We start from the raw sequence: 19,112 nt of genomic DNA, 5'->3' as shown, positions 1-19,112 counted from the left end.
ACAATAGCTTCACTCGTTTGCTTTCTAGTTGGTATAGCATACCACACTTCCAAAACCAGTCTCATTTATTTATTCTAAAACTGTCTATAAAGATACTCTTTTCCACTGCATTGTGTTTTGTTGAATGCTCTGTCCCACCTTAGAGTGGCAAAGTATAGAAATATTAATTAGATTTTGCAGCACAGTGTTATTTTCTCCACTAGATGGTAGCAAAAATGGTCTTAAGAGATATTCAGGCTTTACACTGTAGGTGGATCATTAAATGTCACTCCGAGTCTAACTCAGGCTTAACTGCCATTACACAGAATTCCAACTCTTCATCTTGTGCCTTTTGGTCGTTTTACATTTTATACACACGCACCATTTCTTATAACTGAGCATAATATAAATGTGTAGTAAAAGGCTTGCAAAGTGTTAACATTTACTGAGAATTCTCAAAGACAGAAAGGCAGCAAAGATAGTTCTAGGCACCACTGCTGGCCATACAAATAAATGTACCCTGTTATAAAAAGTTGGGCAGACACGATAGAAAGTAGTAGTCACTTTGGTTTTATATTACAAAGCTTGGAATATGTCATTTATCCCTCTCCACAAACACCTATTTCAACACAGTTATTGGTCTACTGAAAAATACCACCAATAGAGATTAGCACAGCACATAATGAAAGAAGCCACTAGGCAGTTAACATACCAAGTATCAAAAAGTAAGACATGTACTGAAAGTGAGTAGTGCTTCTAACATACTTTTTTGCACACTTACGAAAGTGTCCATAATGGAGTTTGGAAGCCAACTGAACATGGTAGCTAGAATCTTTGTCAACTGTTATCAATGTTCTAAGGATATCAGCTCCATTTTCCTGTGACTTTTATTAATTGTTCTTGCTTCTGTCACATGGTATACAGTAGACCCCCGCAAAGTCATGGTTCAGAGTTCGTGGCCTCAGTCATTCGCAGATTTTTCCTTAGAACCTAATACTTGTTAGCGGAAACTGCAAATATCCTCCGCAATTTTTATGACTTTTTTTCGTGGCAATACTGTACTGTAGAGAGAACCGCGGCTTGGGATGGTGAAAGTAGCCAATAGAATTTGAAACTGCAACTCCCAGCAGTCCCAGCAGCGGATCTGATTGGTCTTCTGCGGAGGGTGCTGGGGCTGTTGAGGTCAAAGGGTGTCAGCGCAGCTTTTAAAAAGGGGTCAGGTGACCAAAAGCAAAAAAAAAAAGTTTTGTAATTTGTGTTAGAAGTTCCTGTCTGTCTGCCCTCTGTTGGGTTACCTGTACTTATTTGTTTTGTCCTGGATCGTTGCTTGTGTCTGTATTGTCTGCCGTCTGCTTGTGTACATATGGACTATAAGTGGATTCATGGCCAACCTGCAAAGAAAGGAGCGCTCCTGAACCCATCCACCTGTCTTAACCATTTCAGGAACTACTGGTAGGATTATCTGTACATTCCCATTCAACGTGCTGATCTCTGGACTATCTATTTTCATCATTACATTTCATCCGTTGCTGTTTTTCATGAACTTTTTCATGATTTACTGTGCGTGTTTTGTTTGTGCTTTGTTGTATCTAATGTGTAATCGCCATAAGGGAAACAGGGATGGTATCGTTGTTTTCATTTATTTCATTTGTTTTCATTACATTCTTTATTTGCTGTTTGATTACCGGTTTGCTTTGTTTTTGTCTCTGTTTGTGAGTGCGCGCTGGTTGGGTCAAGGCTGGGTGTGTCCCTGTAATGTCCACCATAAAAATAAGTAAATCACTGTCTTTGACGGTGTGAATCTTAGCGGCACCATTATTCATTTCTCCTTGCTGCTGATTGACTGTGATACATCTCCAGCTGAGTGTTCTTGTGTTTTCCGTTTACTTAAAAGCAGAGGTGGGTAGAGTAGCCAAAAATTGTACTCAAGTAAGAGTAGCGTTACTTCAAAATAATATTACTCAAGTAGAACTAAAAAGTAGTCATCCAAAAAATTACTCAAGTAAGTGTAAAAAAGTATTTGGTAAAAAGACTACTCAAGTACTGAGTAATTGATTGAACATAATAAATTATTTTTTAGAAATGTTGTAATAAGACAGACAAAAATATAAAACAATGCGCAAATTCTGCTATTTCCAAATAATAAAATAAAAAAGAGTAAAAATAAATAACATCTTCACAAAATAAAGATACACAAATAACACAAAGTTCCAAATCTCAGTCTTTCACAACAAAGCTTGTGAAGCCAATACCTACAGTAGGTAACATGTATGTCTGAACAGTGCAAACTACTTATAGTGACAAGATATACTGACCGTACACTGACAGTATAGGACTGCATATTCACTTTGTGGTGTAGCAGGTCCGCAGCTTTATAAAAAAAAAATAAAAATAAAAAAAAAAGGCCACTTTTAAATCCATAAAGCCGTGTCACTCTCCGTGGGCACAATTGCATGACCGCAGGGAGTTAATGAGGTAGATGGAGCAAGTCGCAAGTGCACGTGCGGGTGAGATCGTTCTCAATTGCTTCCTGCGGCGTGCGATTGAGGCCCACAGAGACGGGAGTGTATATATACGGATCAGCACAAAAAAAAAGAAGGGGAATCAAAGAAAAGGAGAAAAGAAAAGAGCCAAGACCGAGGTCAGCCGAAAGGAGTTTGTGGCTGCTGAGGTTCTGCAGGCCACGCGAGCCATGGGTGAGCCAGGAGAATGAGAATGAGGTGGGCTGAGATCAGGAGGAGTTAGTCTGCATTTTAACCTCAGATTTTTAAATGATTTATTTTTTGATTTTTTTAGCCTTACTTTTCACAATGATTTTTATGGATTTATATATGTACTGTTTTTTAGAACACTGCACCATTGACACTTCTGTTGATTTTACTTTTGTTTTGACTGTTTTTTAATAAAAGCACTTTTTCCATCATCCTCTGGCCTCATCAGTGAATTATCCTCATATGTCAGCTCATCTCAGTCATAACGATCAACGGTGTGGGTTCAGCAGACCCATGTGGGAAGAGGGAGCCTGTAGGGAACCGGCATCGTCACACACTTGCCCTCCAAAGAGCACAGCTGATAGAAATTTAACAGTAGAACAAGGCAGCTTGTGCACATACAAGAAGTCTCACTTTACCATGACTGTCTGTGCATGTTTGGTTAAAACATGCTTGTTCTTCACTCAGTGAAGTGATGGTTAAGCTTCTCAAGGTTCTTGTAGTGAAGCTGTGACCATTTAGCAGTGAACAGGAGCCCCCGCATGACTAAAAAGTCTCTTGCAGGCTGCTTGTGTGTGGTCATGTGACTGCATCGCTATGTCTGATTGGTGAAACAGAGTCATGTGATTGTGTTGCTAAGTCTGATTGGTGAAACAGAGTCATGTGATTATTGTTGATACGTCTGATTGGTGAAACAGTCATGCAGTAGATCCACTGGCGACTTCTCTCTGGCAAAAATATAGTTTAATGTATAAATGGAAAAAAGTAACGAGTCGAGTGTTGCCCAATGCAGTGGAGTAAGAGTAGCGTTTCTTCTTCACAAATGTACTCAAGTAAAAGTAAAAAGTATGGTGCTGTAAAACTACTCTTAGAAGTACAATTTTTTAAAAAAAGTTACTCAAGTAAATGTAACGGAGTAAATGTAACTTGTTACTACTCACCTCTGCTTAAAAGCCTGAACAGCACCTGTCCTTTTTGGCTGATTGCTTTGCGTCTCTCTCCTCCCCAAGACATTCTCTGCTCCTGTTGGGGATTGTGCTCCCCTATGATGTTTGTCTATTGTTTAATCGATAACTAACTGGATACTGAGCTTGTTTTACTTCTGAAAGAAACATGTTTGTTTGAAGTGTTTGAATAAAGTTCCAACTCTACAATCTCCTGTGATTCTGTGCAATTCTGTGACCCAAGCGTGACACCCTGCAGTACTGCAGCCGCACTAAGACTAGCCTGCCAGCGTCAGCGCTTACCTCTGTGTGCTTGCATGTAGCTAGTTCAAGCGCAGTTAGCTCCGTGATTTACATCCATGGCGTCAGTTACACCTTGTACATATTGTTCCAGTAGTTTTTACAGTTCATTAGCAGTGTGTAAAATGATCAGTGTTGCAGCAATTGTGATGCTCTTTGCATGAAAAAAGTGTTCCATTAAAATTTACTTAAAGTGCAGCAAAAAAGTATTTGGTGTCCAGGGATACATTAACCCACAAGTATGTGGCAGTTTAAAGGTTAAAGCTCCAAGATGCCACCGAAACGAGCTGCACCGTCTAAGGCTTCTGGCAATGAAAACGCGCTTGCATGAATTACAGTACAAATAGCGGTAACATCTGTATTTTACATTCTAGCACTGCGGGAGACATAGCAGTACAGTACTGTGCAGTATACAGGTTTACCTCTACATTCTTTATTTTTAGGTAATGTATTAAGCTAAGTTTGAAATGAAAGTGTTTTGGGGGCATATTTATGGTTTAAACTATGAAAATAAGCATTTTTTAACCACATCCAAAATTCACGGTTTTTCACCATTCACGGGTGCTCTAGGAACGTAACCCCTGTGAATTTTGAGAGTGTACTATATAGTGTTTTTTGTTTTTGCAGTGACGTTGACTTTACCTGATAGTGAGGTTCTACACAGCAATAAGTAATCTTGATGTACAGTAACTTTGTAGCTGTCCACACAATGTTCTTACTACTATGACATTTTTAGGGCTCAATGCAGATATAATATGGGTAGACCTCCCATGGCAGTGGCTTTTAAACTGAAATGTAATGCACAGTCTGTAGTACAGATGATGCTCAACTTTAGGATCATCCAGTCCAGTTTTATAAAGCAGCATGATGATCTACTACAGAAGGAGACTCAAACATCAAATATGGGTTGGGGTTTTAATGCAATTTTTTTTTTTTCTAACACGAATTTTGTTGTAATTTTTTATAATGACAATAAAGGCATTCTAATGCCTTACTGGATGGTATATTGAATAAGTTAATTATATTTACAGAAGTTAAAATTTTGTGTAGCATACTTGAAATCCAATTCTAATGGTCTGCTTTCATAAGATATCTAATCTTATTATTTAAATTGCCTAATTAGCACTTATATTAACAGCATTAAGGCATAATGCAGCTTCAAAGTGCAAGTGACAGTGTGCCATACTAAATAAAGAACAGAACTCTAAACTACAAGCCTTCCAGTTTCTTCCTCTGACCCACACTTAAGCTACGCATGTTCCAGATATAGAAATACAGATGTACTTAAGGTGGTGTTTTCTATAGAAAGGAACAACATAAAATAAGTGGAGTGTCAATTATGAAGAAACCTTGGCAGCTGTCATGCAGTATTTAAAATGTTAAAAAATGTGGCTGAAAACCAGCACAGCCGACTTCAACAAAACAAAACCGAGTATGAAGTTAATGTTTCAGTGGAATTTTATTTCCCACTCAGAACATTTATTCTTAAGCAAGGGTGCAATTTCCAGTCAAAGAATTAAAGCACTCTTCCCCAAGATCCCCAACATATGGTAAAATGCAGTAATAGTACTCACATTTTCAAGGCATGTGCTATCCTTGTCCTTGTTGAGGTAATGTTGCTGCCAGAAACGAAGGAGGTTGTGGAAATTGTTCAGAAGGCAGCCTGGATATTTCTCAGCATACTCCTTTTCTCGAAGTGCATTTAAGTAGAAGGGAAGCTTGCCTTTCCGCCGTGCCAACATCAGAATCACCAAACTGGTATTGAGACAACTTACATTCTCCTATTAAACACAATTATGTGAATTAGAATTAAATAGCTAAAGTAAAAATGAACATATCTGCAGCTCCTCTCTTCTTTTTCAAGTGAAAAATTATAAAATTACAATCCAGTAACCTTTGAGATGTGTGATACTTTTGTGTAAATTCCATGAAGCTTGCTGTGATACATTTTGAAAAATACGAAGGTTATTACTACCACAGGCCTGATCACAAACAATGATGAGGTGGCTTAGAGAGAAGTCTTTTGCCTTCTGATACAGATAATATTCTCCCATTAACGTCAGTAAAATGAAGGATCTGTTCATAGACTTCAAGATGCAGGAGGAAGACCACACTCCATATAAACCAGAGGGGATGCTGTCAAAAAGGTCATCAGCTTTAAATTTCATGGGAGTGCATATCACTAATGATGTGAAATGAGCATAATGCATCTGCCTATCTTGATGTCTTTTCTTCCTTAAGCATCTGAGGAAAACTGATGTCTCCATCTACAGCATACACTCTAATTTGTACAGGTGTACAGTGTAGTCTACCCACTGGCTGCATACCATCCTTGAATGGCACTTGCTCAGCTCAGGTCCACTAAGTATTACAGAAGATGATGAAGGCAGGACATACTCTACATAAACACATGATGACTTATAAGCACAAACTGTATTAGATTTTTTGACATGAAGTAGTAACTTACTTGTGTATATAATTTGATCTGAATACATACATAACTACATATTTATGGAAATTATAGGCTTTCTACTTTATATTCCATATCAATCCACACTACTACTATTGCATTAAAAACATAATCAATTAAAATAGCATTTGTCTTGCATAAAAACAACTAAAATACACATGCCCATCAGTAAAGACCTTAGCCTTCCTGCTCAGTCACTTCTCTTTCCTCAGCCCACAATATTGACAGGTTGTTCAGACCCTTTATGGTACATAATTAATAGGAGCCCCACCCTCAAGATCATAAGACACTATTCATATGATCTTGCTGACACAGACCTAGACATTGAGTATCTATGGTATTAGAGAAGGATCCTTTAAATTAGGATTCTGCTTGAACTCTGGGTAATAACTAACTAATAACTAACCCATTGTAATAATCATTTCACAAGTCACTAATCTGCAATTATCCATTACAATTCAGTATGTTGTGACAAGCTTTTCTTCTGTCGTCAATGTCCAAGGCTAGCAAGACCCAAGGTATTCTTTGAGAGATGTAGTGACCATCTTTTTGCCATGACATATGAAGGGGACTAGTCTTGGTACAGGCTGACTAAAAGAAAATCTGTCTTAAGTTCTAGCTTTCTCTTGTGTTAAAAATTCAATGATAGCACAAAACTTGACCTTCAGAGAATCCACATTGACTTTGTTATGAGATAGGAAAACGAGTTCTTGCATTTATTTATAGAGCAATTATCATATTTTAGAGCACAGGACTTAATATTTAAACAGTTAAATCTGGACTTGATGACCATGTGGAAAGGTGGAGGGACAGGGTAACTAGCAACTTCCCTATGAGGGTCAATTAATAGTATTTATAATGTAATCATCTGAAGTTAAACAACTAAATTTCAGCAGATGGTTTTTATATTTCTTTGCACATCCAAGGACACAAACGCATACTCTAGGCAGAATGACAACAGGGCTGGACGATGTGCAAAAAAAAAAAAATTCACAATTTTCATATCACTCGGTATCACTATATATCACGATATAAATCAAATCACTATTTCTGTCAAGCTTAAAGGTTCCTTTTTTACTCCTAAGTGATATTTGAAGATAAGGTTAATTTTGGTTTAAAAATTATTTATTTTCTGTAATAAGGTTAACATGACAAATGTACTGTAACATTATACAACTATATCTGAAATAAATAAAATAGGTATAAAACCTTATTTCTGACCAGTCAAAAGATTCAAGTGTTACAAGAGAACACAAACAAAATGCACTAAATTATTTGGTCAATTCCAAATAAATAAAATAGGCAATAAAAAAAAAAAAAAAAAAGTCTCTCTTTGTATTCCTTGCTTTGTGCACCAATAAACACACGTTATCGGCAATACACTAATAACCCAATTGTGCTCCACTCACTTAGAATCTGGAACCAATGTAGAAAGCATTTTAAGACGGAGAAGCTTCTATCTGTGGCACCTCTGCAAAAGAACCACCTCTTTTAACCCTCACAAACATATGCAGTTTTTAATATCTGGAAAAAATTTGGAATTAACTTGCTTAGAGACCTTTATATAGACAACGTCTTTGCATCCTATGAACAATTACGTTCCAAATTTAACATTCCAGCTACAAATTTCTTTCACTATCTTCAAATCAGGAACTTTGTTAAACAGAACCTTCCAGATTTTCCTCATCTTGCACCCTCATCCACGCTGGAAAAATTATTGCTCAATTTCAAGGAGTTAGACTCCATCTCTACAATATATAAAATCCTTTTACAATCCCTTCCTTTCAAAGATCCAAGAGGACACTGGGAAAATGACCTCTCAATTAATATATCAGAAAAGGAGTGGAAAGTAGCAATGCAGAGAATTCACTCGAGCTCCATATGTGCAAAGCATACAATTATACAACTCAAAATTATATATCGAGCACATCTGTCTCGACTAAAACTCTCCAAAATGTTTCCAGGGAATGATCCAACCTGCGAACATTGCAACCAAGCCCCAGCCTCACTAGGTCACATGTTCTGGGCCTGCACCAAATTAACATTATTCTGGACAAAAATTTTTAATTACCTCTCAGACAGTCTTGGACTCACAATCCCTCCTAACCCATTAACAGCTGTGTTTGGGGTTCTTCCAGAGGGTCTTAAAGTGGAGAAAGACAAACAAACTGTGATTGCATTCACTACACTGTTGGCACGCAGACTTATTCTGATAAACTGGAAGAACCCAAACTCTCCTCTTTTAAGTCAGTGGGAAACTGATGTGTTATATTATTTAAAATTGGAAAAATCAAATACTCAGTTAGAGGATCTGTGCAGACTTTTTTCAAAACATGGCAGGATCTAATCAGTAATATTTTGAAATGATTTTATAAAGCACAGAGAATTTGTTGATTTAGGTATTTTTAAAAGCCTTAAATTTTACACCGTTTGGCTTGCTCTCTCTCTCAAGGGTGGGGATCGATCTGTTCTTAGCATAATTCTTTTTTTTTTGTAAAAACGTGATTGCTATGTATTGATTGTAATAAAATTAATAAAAAAAAAAAAAAAAGTCTCAATTCTGACTAATCAAAAGATTTCTCGTTTTACAGAAGAACACACTAAATTTGTTTGTCAACTTCAAATAAATAAAATAAATCCTTAATTCTAAAATCTGAAATCTAAAACTAAAGTCTTAAATTACAAGTTTTATAGAAGTAAAATAAATTGTTTGGGCAGTTCCAAATAAAGTAGGTATTAATAGAAAATAAAATAAAAAAAAAAACTTTATACTGTATCCTTTCTTTTGTATAGATTTAAACTGTTGTAAATGGTTGGGAAACAAATCCAGAAATAGACAAAAACAGTCTGTCAAATTAAAATTGAATTAATATATTTATAGAATTCATATAATTCATTTGCCTAAGCAGTGAGGACGCTTGCATATACCGTCTCACACAGAGCCTTCTCAAGATTCTGGAGCCTAGAGACAACCAGCCTTATATCCACAGCAGACAGCATTAAAAAAAGGACAGTACAAGACTGCAAAACTCAGTAAAGGGAAGTCCAACATTTGGCAGTCATTTTCAATTTTTACCAACGGTGACGGCAACCAAGTGCCATTTGTTTACTGCAATAAATGTGCTAACATACAGTGGATGTAAGTCAGGCACCTCAGGTTTAACACTAGAATCCTTGATGCCTACAAAAAAAGTTGTAATTCCAGGCCACCTTAAATTCCCTCGCACCTCTGCATTAGCGTCTTTGTTTTGCAAATGTGTCAATCAGCACACTCATCCCCCACTGACACAGCTGAAGTGATCCCAGCTCAAGTCTGTTTATCTGTGTGTGAGGTGCTTGGAATTGTACTGGGTAAATAATATACAGTATCATTATTTGTAATATATATATACAGTATATGTATTTCATGTGTGTTCCGTGTCTACAATGACCTGAGTAAATGTAGGATGATAGGAAATGCGAGGCAAGAAATCCTGAACGCATAACTAAAACAGAAAATTTTTTCATGTTATAATAATGACAAAATGCTAATGTGAAGTATATAAAATGTGAAGAAGTCCAAATATCAAATAAACACTTTCACAAAAGGTATAACAAAACAAGTGCGCCACTTTTCAAGAATATAATCAAATTTAATTGAAGAAAAAGAAATTATTCAATTTACATGTTGCTGTCAACGTATAAAAACCAAAGCCCAAATATTGTGTAACAGCGGCTGTTTTCAAATCAAGAGGTTGCGGGTTCAATTTATTATTACTATTATATAATAAAAACATACATTAGCTTTGAGTCTGTAACAGCGGGTGTAAAGTTTTGAAACTTGTAAAAGATATTGCTGAAGGGATATAAGCAGACACACAAACGCTGGTGAATCATGTCTTCCTGGTATCTTGTTGTTACTTGAATTTTTTTTATTCAGTTTTATCTTGAATGAAAGCACACTTGTTTCCTTATACCTTTCCTAAAGTGTTTGCTTTATATTGCACACACACATCCATGCATGAAAACGCTATGTCATTTGAACATGATCTGAAGATTGTGTTTTTTTTTTCTCCCCCCAATCTTGCCCAATCTCCACGTTATAGTGCATGGTACTGGGAAAGCAGACAGACTCCTTTTTGCCGCATACACCGCCAGCATGGCACTGCCAGATCTAAATACTAACGTGGAGAATTACATGCATACTGAAGTGACTTTAGCTGCAGGTAGAAGTTCCTGACCCACTTTATGGTGCCAAGCAGAGTTGTGTTGCAGTGCAGCAGTTTATTAGGCAGAGAAAGTGATGTGAAGAAGTTGTTAGTTGTTGCGGTTCTGCCTTTGTCCAGAAATGGCTTTATGACCACAGTCTCGGAAAGTCCTTCTCTAGTGGGACGACTGGGATCTTTTCCTAAGTAAGGAGCAGCATTGCACATGCAAATCTGTCATTTTTCACATGTTCTGAACATGTGTCTTTGTTATCAAAGCGCAAATGCCGCATAATAGTCTGACAGCAGTCACCGTATCTTTGACTGCCAATATAACAAATAGTTTTGACCAGGCATCAACCACAGCACCAACTGTGGTCATCACTGCTCTTGTGAAAAGAATGGAGAAAAACTGCATCAGCTCAGAGAGGGAGAGGCAAGTTCATTGTACCACGTGAATGTGACTGAGAGAATAAAGCTGAATTAAAAAAAAACACTAACCTTTACAAGCAGCAAAAATTTACACCGAGTGTTGCAGACTCAAATCAAATGTATGTTTTTATTATGTAATAGTAATAATAGCAGCTCACTACTAAAAATAGAAAATGCAGGGAAGATCCAGAATTGAACCTCCAACCTCTTGATTTAGAGGTAGCTGTTCTTCCCTCTAACCCACCCATGCGATTGATAAATGGGCTTCGGTTTTTACATAGACATGTTTTACATATTTTTACTAAAACATGAAAAAAGTTTCTGTTTTAGTTGTGTGTTCAACATTTGCTGCCTCGAATTTTCTGTCATCCTACATTTACCCAGATTATTGTAGACATGGAACACACATGAAATGTTTATATTACAAATAAACATATCTTATTTACCCTATACAACTCCAGGTACCTCACACCCAGATAAACAGACGTGAAGCAGGGAGAACCTTCCGCAGCATCGGTGGGAGATGATATAGCAGGCTGCTTGCTGCCTGTGCTGATGACACATTTGCAAAACAAAGGCGTTGATGGAGAGGTGCGAAGGAATTTGCAACACAGAGTCTGGTGAGAGCTAGATTCAACTTGAACACTACCTGGTTTGACACAACAGCCAAAAAGTCTGAAGTTTAAAGAGATACTGCACCATCCAATGACTGTATTAGGGTATGTGGTAGAAAAACCCAAAAACTGAGAAAGAATATTGTATATGACATGCTAGAGACCGTTAATAATCATGGATGTGTTGTCACAACTGATATTTGAACCAAAAACTTTGAGAAAACCTATTTTATATCTGTAGCTCTCATTAATATAACATAGCTGGTAGCAATCTTGTGTCAAGGGCGCTCTTTGTGACTCCGTTTGAAGCAAGTATGATTAAAATGGGTGAAAACACTCACGCTTTACTATCTGAAAATCTTAATGAGTTTATGGAATTGACAGTTACTGACTGAGGAGCAAACGCAGTAACTGCCTTGAGTGGCTACACCAGATTAACCTGTAATGCCCACATTCTAAACACTATTCTCTCAAGTGCTTTACACCAGCAGTGATAGAGAAAGCACCCAAAGTTGCACAGCTTCCAGCCAGTAAAAAAAGTTAGTCGGGTGTTTTAAACATACCGGACAATAAGGCAAGCTTACGAGGTCACACAAACAGGGCTGTGGAGACAAGATATAGTGCTGAATTCAGTGTTGCAGCACTTTGATGAATGGCCGCATCAACAAAAAAATACAACTGTGGTCTCTCTTCTGAAACTTTTCAAAGATGCAACAACTGATTTTGAATCAGATATTACTGAAAAAGCCTGTCAACAAACTGTCCAGCACCAACTCTTTTTCACATGCTCTACAAAGTAGCAATATTTCTCGCCCCAAACCTTCTGTTCCTATACCTTTTATTTAAGAGGATTGCAAAGGCACAGGAACAAGTAGTTTGTAATAATTTATAATAGTTGTGATTTAATACAACTGCACTAAATCAAAGAGTGCAGTGAAGTTCACTGGTCAGCTGTTAGTAATGCCCTCTTTCATCTCAAAGCTTGCAAGCAAACGAGGAGATACCTGTACATTCACAGTGCTTGTTTGGTTACAATGAGCTTGTACTGACAAACAAAAAGTACCATGAGAAAGTGGGGAGAGTCTGTTAAGCTACCAATAATATGCCAACTACAAAAGCGTATGTTTTAAGCTTAAACTTATATGTGCGACTTGTATGCAGACAGCACCTACCTTGTTGTGACCATTATAGCAATTATTAACTGAATAGCAATTATTAACATAGACTGTACTTTAAATATTGAACAGTAATTGGTTGCCCGCTTACAAAGCTTTAACAAGACATGTTGCTTATACTGCTCTTTATATATCCTTTATATGAAAAAGACGTGGAAACTTCTGCTCACAAATTATTATTTATGTCCCATCAGAAGATCTGTCCTAAACACTAATGAAGCAGAATTCTCACAAAAAAGTGAAAAGGACAACTGGGTGAAAGACAGGAAACCTTCAGCCACATCCCTGTACAAGATGATGTTAAACAGGCATACCAGCAATACATGGTTATTTTCTTTAATGGAGTCAATTTATTTCTGCGGGTAGGAGCATGACAAATATGGAGAAGTGTATGCAAGAGCAGACAGGGATGGATACTAAAAAAAAAAAAATCCATCCTACACAGATCTCTACATCAAGGCAAAAAAAACCAAAAGGCACAAGAAAACCCTATTTGTGCAACACTTGCTTGGGTCTAGGACTGTAAATTCTTGCATAAGGAAACACTTCATAAATCCCCAAAGGGCATGACACTGTTTCAGTTCGTACAAATGATTATTGGTATTAACTGTCTTTGTGGGAACATGTTTTTGACACAATTTGTCAGACTTTATCTAGCCAAAATATTTCCACACTTCCCAATTCCTCTGACCCTTCTCAACAACATCATTGTCTTTTGGGCCTTGGGCTGTGTGTGTTGGGGCGTATTCTTAGGTAACGCTGATTTTTTTTCAAGTTTTCATTAACATCTTCTGTCGCCATTTTCTCTATTTATCTCGCTCCCACTCGTGACATACTGGCATGCACGATGGACTTAAATTACTGCAAAAGTCTCGTGTGCAAGGAAAACACATTTTGTAAATGTGAGTGACATTTTGAGTGCATTTTACAAGCACAAGTTAACTCCACAGTACATATCTGCTGCCAGCTCCTACTAGGTTCAGTACCATGTATGTCAGTCAAAACATGGATGGAGTAAGTTCTATCAACTTTCTATTGACCTTATGTTATATTTCAATTGAGAAAAAGTTATTTCCTGATAATTATTTTTTATCATTTTATTGCCTAGGCATAAATGACAATAAAGCTAAGTTAAATCAATATGTGAATAGCTTAACTTCAGCATAAATCTGGTTGGTCTCTGTTTTGCAGGATGCTGCCTGCATTATTATTGTAAAGGCCTTTCTAAATATACATATAAAAGAAACAGTTGCATACTGCAGGAAGCAGCTTTACAACTAAATAATCTATATTCTGAAGTAAAAGACAGTTTAAATAAAGTAGTCGCACCATTCTAGAGTCTCACTTATGTACTTCCACACACATGAAACAGTTTAAAAAAAATTAAATGTCAACAAAAAAACTTTGAAGAGTTGTAAAGTCAGAGTACAGGAAGTTCAAATTGAAAAGATAATTACCTGTGTCAGTGTCTGTACATTGATTATATTAATTAGTCTGAAGAGAAAGGACAACCTGTTATCCACTCGAGACATATAGGAGAGAAGGCAGCATTCTGATAGGACATCCGCAACTGAAAAAGACCAGCAACAATTAATTGTAATTATCTGAAGTATAAAACAGGTGAAAGAAAGCAAAAAAAAAAAACTGTAATCAAATGAATTTGTATTGTCATACATATGCACACATCTATCTATCTATTTACACTTTGTATACATACACACACTCATAGCCCCCACTACAATTATTGGCACCCTTAGTAAAGAGAAAAACAAACAAAACAAAAAAAAACAAAAAATCTTTTTGCAAATTACCTTAATTTCACACTGAAACAATGGGAGAAACATAGCCTTTAAACTGAAGTAAATTTATAATCAAGGAAAAAAAACTAATTTGTCCAGATGAAATATATATTTAACAAAACCACATTTCAAAATTATTGGCACCCATAGAAATTCTTATGTGCTAAGTTTAACTGAAGCATTTTCCCATTAATATTTAACTAAGTTAAACACAATTTTGATTTTGTTGTTTAAGCAAATTGTTGAAAGATCTATCATTTTTTTTTTTTAAATCTGGCATAACAAACACTTTTTTGTACATCAGTTGGATAAATCCTTACTTTAAATATAAATAATTCTTACTACATATTTTGTAGATATATATGTGTGTAATATTAGAACAATCTAGACGAGAACAAGCCATTCAGCCTAACAAAGCTTTCCAGTCCTATCCACTTAATTCTTCTAAAAAAAAAAAAAAAATCAGGTCGAGTTTTGAAAGTCCCTAAAGTTCTACTGTCTAAGACACTACTAGGTCACTTATTCCAAGTGTCTATGGTTCTCTGTGCAAACAAAATTATCCTAATGTTTGTGCGAAATTTACCTCTACCAAGTTTCCAACTGTGCCCCATGGTTAGAGTTAAACACTGCAATCATGTAATTTATATATTATATATATATATATATATATATATCACATATACATACATCCATATACTCTTACAGAAATGTATACTTATGGGGCAGGATAATTAACAATGCTGCCAGACAATCCCAAGTCCAGTGACTCATTTTTGCTGCAATTGTCTTGATTTTTATTTGTACCCAGTTACCCTCATCCACAAGCAAGCCTAGTGTACCTGGCAACTCTAAATTCAATATGACCATGTATTAAGGTGAATAAGTAGATCCTGGCGTCTGCATGTGCCCAGGCTTTATACCACAATGATCATGTATTAAAGGAAGAAGAATCTGAAAATTACTGAATAAAAATATAGCTAAAAAGACATCTTTCATGCATAGAAAGTCACATTATAACATTTCATTTTACAAAATAAAGAATGGTAGTAATAATGTTAAATTATAATTAGAGAGAAGTGGAAACATCTAGCAGTTCTAGCAACATCTGTTCCAACGTTTAAAATCTCTTGCAGAAGAGGATAGGAAGCAAAAAAAAAACCTAATACTCATACAGAGATAAAGAATTAATACATTTAATGAAACAACGGTAAAAGAGGACACATACATAGGATTACATTACTACCTTTCAAATCTTCTGTCTGACTTTCAAATCTATCAAGTGACAGCACAATACAACGAACCAACATATTTGAGTCCACCAGTGAGCTGTTGATTTGATTTAAAAAAACCTGAAACTAAGACGAAACAAATATGTTACTACAAATAAAACTTTTTAACACATAGAAGAAAACAAAAATAAATAGCAAGGTATGCTTTTGACAAAACACTATACTAAAAGCTAGGCATACTTTTATTTGTCTCACCTTTTCATCTGTGTTGACATATTTATTAAATATCTTGAAAGCATCAATGTTAAACTTCATCAGTTCACCTAAGAGATCGAAGTAGCTTTGTAGAACATCTCTGGATTTACATTTACTGTCAATGATGCAAAAAAGAATGTGCTAATGGATGAAGGAGAAAGGACAAATCAATTAGGAACCTCATCAAAGTTATTTTCCTATGGTATGTGGTTAGTACAACTTTTGAAGTTTATTAAGTACTATTATACCGTCATAAAATAACTCAGATTTTGAAAGAGGTTGCACAGAAAGGCACGTTATGCTTACTTGGACAATCAAGAATTATAAAGAAATTGACCACAAAAGCACCTCAAGTTACAAGTCTAATCTCATTCAGCATATATTCCACAAACCACCTTTTTACATTTACTTTGAGCTGTGGAAAAATACTTGTATCTACGCAATATGAGGAATTAAAAAAATAAACTCCTGAAATTTGTTTCTAAATTCATACAAGTATGTATAAACTCTCTTCTCTGTTGTGCTTGGTTTTCAAGGTCACATGATCAGTTTAGACTGGGCTGCACTTCTATCATAGGCAAAGCACCTTGTTTATAATTATCTTACAAAACTTACTTCCACCAGCTGCACTTATAAGCAAAGAGTGACATTCCAAGAAAAGCCATGGCACTAGTCTTTCAATGACAGCAAATGCTTAATATTTTGTACAGAAAGAAAGTTGAATGTTTACCTCTAAAAGTCCCCTCTTTAAAAGAAACATTTGATCAGCATAAGAAGTTACACCACGCAAAAAGCTCTCCACTGCTCTTGCCTGCCAGAACCTAAAGATAAATAAAAGTATAACCCATTTAAACACAGATATATCAAATGTATTCCTGAAGTCTCTTACACTGAGTTAGTACCACGTTTAAATTTATAAACAAAGGATGGCTTCAGCAAAAATCAGGATTAGGAAGAAAAGCATCACAAGAAGTTAAACTATAAAATACAAAATAAGCATTTTTTTTACAAGACAGTAAGCAACTTTAACTGTTTAAGTAATCCCAAAAACCAATGCTGAAGTGTGACACCAAACCACTTTAAATCCTTTTAGAAAATAAAAACATTTTTTCAGCTTTACTCTGAATAGTTCCCTGAGGGAGATCCAATACTAAAACATTAAGATTTGGTGTTCGAAATAACAACATGCATAATGTTTAGGAAGCAATAGAACAGACAAAGGTTAAACACTATATAACAAAAATACTTTTGGGCAAAAAAATTAAAGCCATTATAACAGTGAAAGATTTCAACTGACTAGATAAAAGCAAAATTTGCTGGTTTGTGCTGCCATCTTGTGGCTAAAAAATCTTCAAGTAGCTAAATCAAATTTTATTTTGCACCAGTTAATAAAAATTCTGAAGTTTTACAACCTTAATTAAATCATACACTTCTTAAAATGTGCAACTGCACTAACATTTTTCTTTTAATTTAATAAATATGTTCCCAAGACTTTGACCTATGTATTCCAAACACAAAGGATTCCAACATGCTGTCATATTCCAGCTTGTACAAATGAAAGGTTTGCAAAAATTTTCTGTAGAGCTAAAATCCACACATAACTTGTATTTGAAGGTTAATATTATCTCTTTCCTATGAGTGGTAAACCAATATCACTTTTAGATGAAGCTAGATTTCTAAAATGACTTTTCAAGTTACACTTATCAACATGCCACTTTGCATGTACTGCATATGATGTGCTACTGTGAAATTTACATATGCAATTTGTACATTCAGGAAACACTAGCTACATAATAACGTGATGAAATATGCTCTATGCTTTACCAATCTGTAGATGCAGAGTTTCTTCAAAAACTGTCTTTGCGATCTTAAATGTATATCAGACATTTACCACTTTGCTTGTCTCGTTTAGAAACAACCTTATTAATAGTAATAGTTTCAGATCAATTGTGTAATCTATATTTACACTTGCATTTGCAGACTACACTTCATTTGTTCCCAAAACATTTAAAAATACTGAATGCACATTACCTGTCCTCATATTTGCATGCTTTGACTATGGCACACATCAGTTTTCAAAAACTTGACAAGCATCCCAAAGTTGGTATTTACTCATTTATTTTTATTTATTAATTAGGCTACATGTAGCAAACCTATTAACTCTGTAATGTCAATGAAACTGAGCTACCACTAACGATTAAGCGATATTAGTATATGACTGGCCTGTATTCTGCTTCTGTATCCGTCCACAATTAACAGATAAGCCACATTTATAAGTGGCAAGGTCTGAAACATCATTTCTATTTTGGAATGAATAAACAATGCATATAGTGCAGTGGTGATTTTATCTGGGCAAAGGTAGAGAAACAATTTAGTATAAAATTTTAATTCTGTAGTTCCCACATATTTACGTGATGAATGTATACCATGCTCATATCAGGGCTCTGTAGTGTTTGTATTATTATTAGCAGCCAATGATCTATCACTTCAAATGATCTCATTCCACCTGACCTGTCTGATTTGGAAAACAAGAGACTGAACAGTTACTGCCCACATCATGACACTTTGAAATCATGCACAAAGCATATTTTTATTTCTGAACTTGCACTAAAAAAAAAAATAGCAATATTGGTAGAATTTTGTTTTGTCTTGAAAGAGAAAGACCATTTTATTAAGTTGAACTATATGGGTTATTTAAATAAAATGTTAACTTCAGGCATGCTACACTGAAATGTTTTGTACAAATGTTAAGATTAAATCTATACTGACTCTAAAGTCTCTTAACAGAAGGTATTTTAATAAACAAAACCTTAATTGTAATACTTAAATGCGATTGCCTTTGAATGCATTACATTATGCATCTTTTGTGTCAAGCTATGTTTTTATCACATCATATCATTAATACAAAAAGTGCTGGGGCTATGAGCAGGTTATTCTTATTTCATGATGTTTCTATGATTAAATTTTGATTTGATTACTTTACTGTATATTTTTACAATTAAAATTTGATGACAAAAAAC

At 35.5% G+C, this 19,112-nt stretch overlaps 1 protein-coding gene across 1 annotated transcript in view; it reads right to left on the bottom strand.

Moving 5' to 3' along the window:
* The window catches only part of LOC120515268 (short transient receptor potential channel 4-associated protein-like), an 87,735-nt gene that overhangs the window by 4,236 nt on the left and 64,387 nt on the right, over positions 1-19,112 (bottom strand). The window contains exons 14-18 of the mRNA XM_039736116.1: positions 16,823-16,913; positions 16,093-16,233; positions 15,852-15,963; positions 14,267-14,379; positions 5,509-5,715 (exon numbers count right to left, since the gene is read on the bottom strand). Of these exons, the coding sequence (XP_039592050.1) occupies positions 5,509-5,715; positions 14,267-14,379; positions 15,852-15,963; positions 16,093-16,233; positions 16,823-16,913 (664 nt within the window). The remainder of the gene's footprint in view (positions 1-5,508; positions 5,716-14,266; positions 14,380-15,851; positions 15,964-16,092; positions 16,234-16,822; positions 16,914-19,112) is intronic.

Source organism: Polypterus senegalus, chromosome 14 (assembly GCF_016835505.1).
Source record: "Polypterus senegalus isolate Bchr_013 chromosome 14, ASM1683550v1, whole genome shotgun sequence".
NCBI classification, from domain to species: domain Eukaryota; kingdom Metazoa; phylum Chordata; class Cladistia; order Polypteriformes; family Polypteridae; genus Polypterus; species Polypterus senegalus.
The sequence above is the reverse complement of the archived record's forward strand: the minus strand, read 5'-3'. Positions and strand labels throughout refer to the sequence as shown.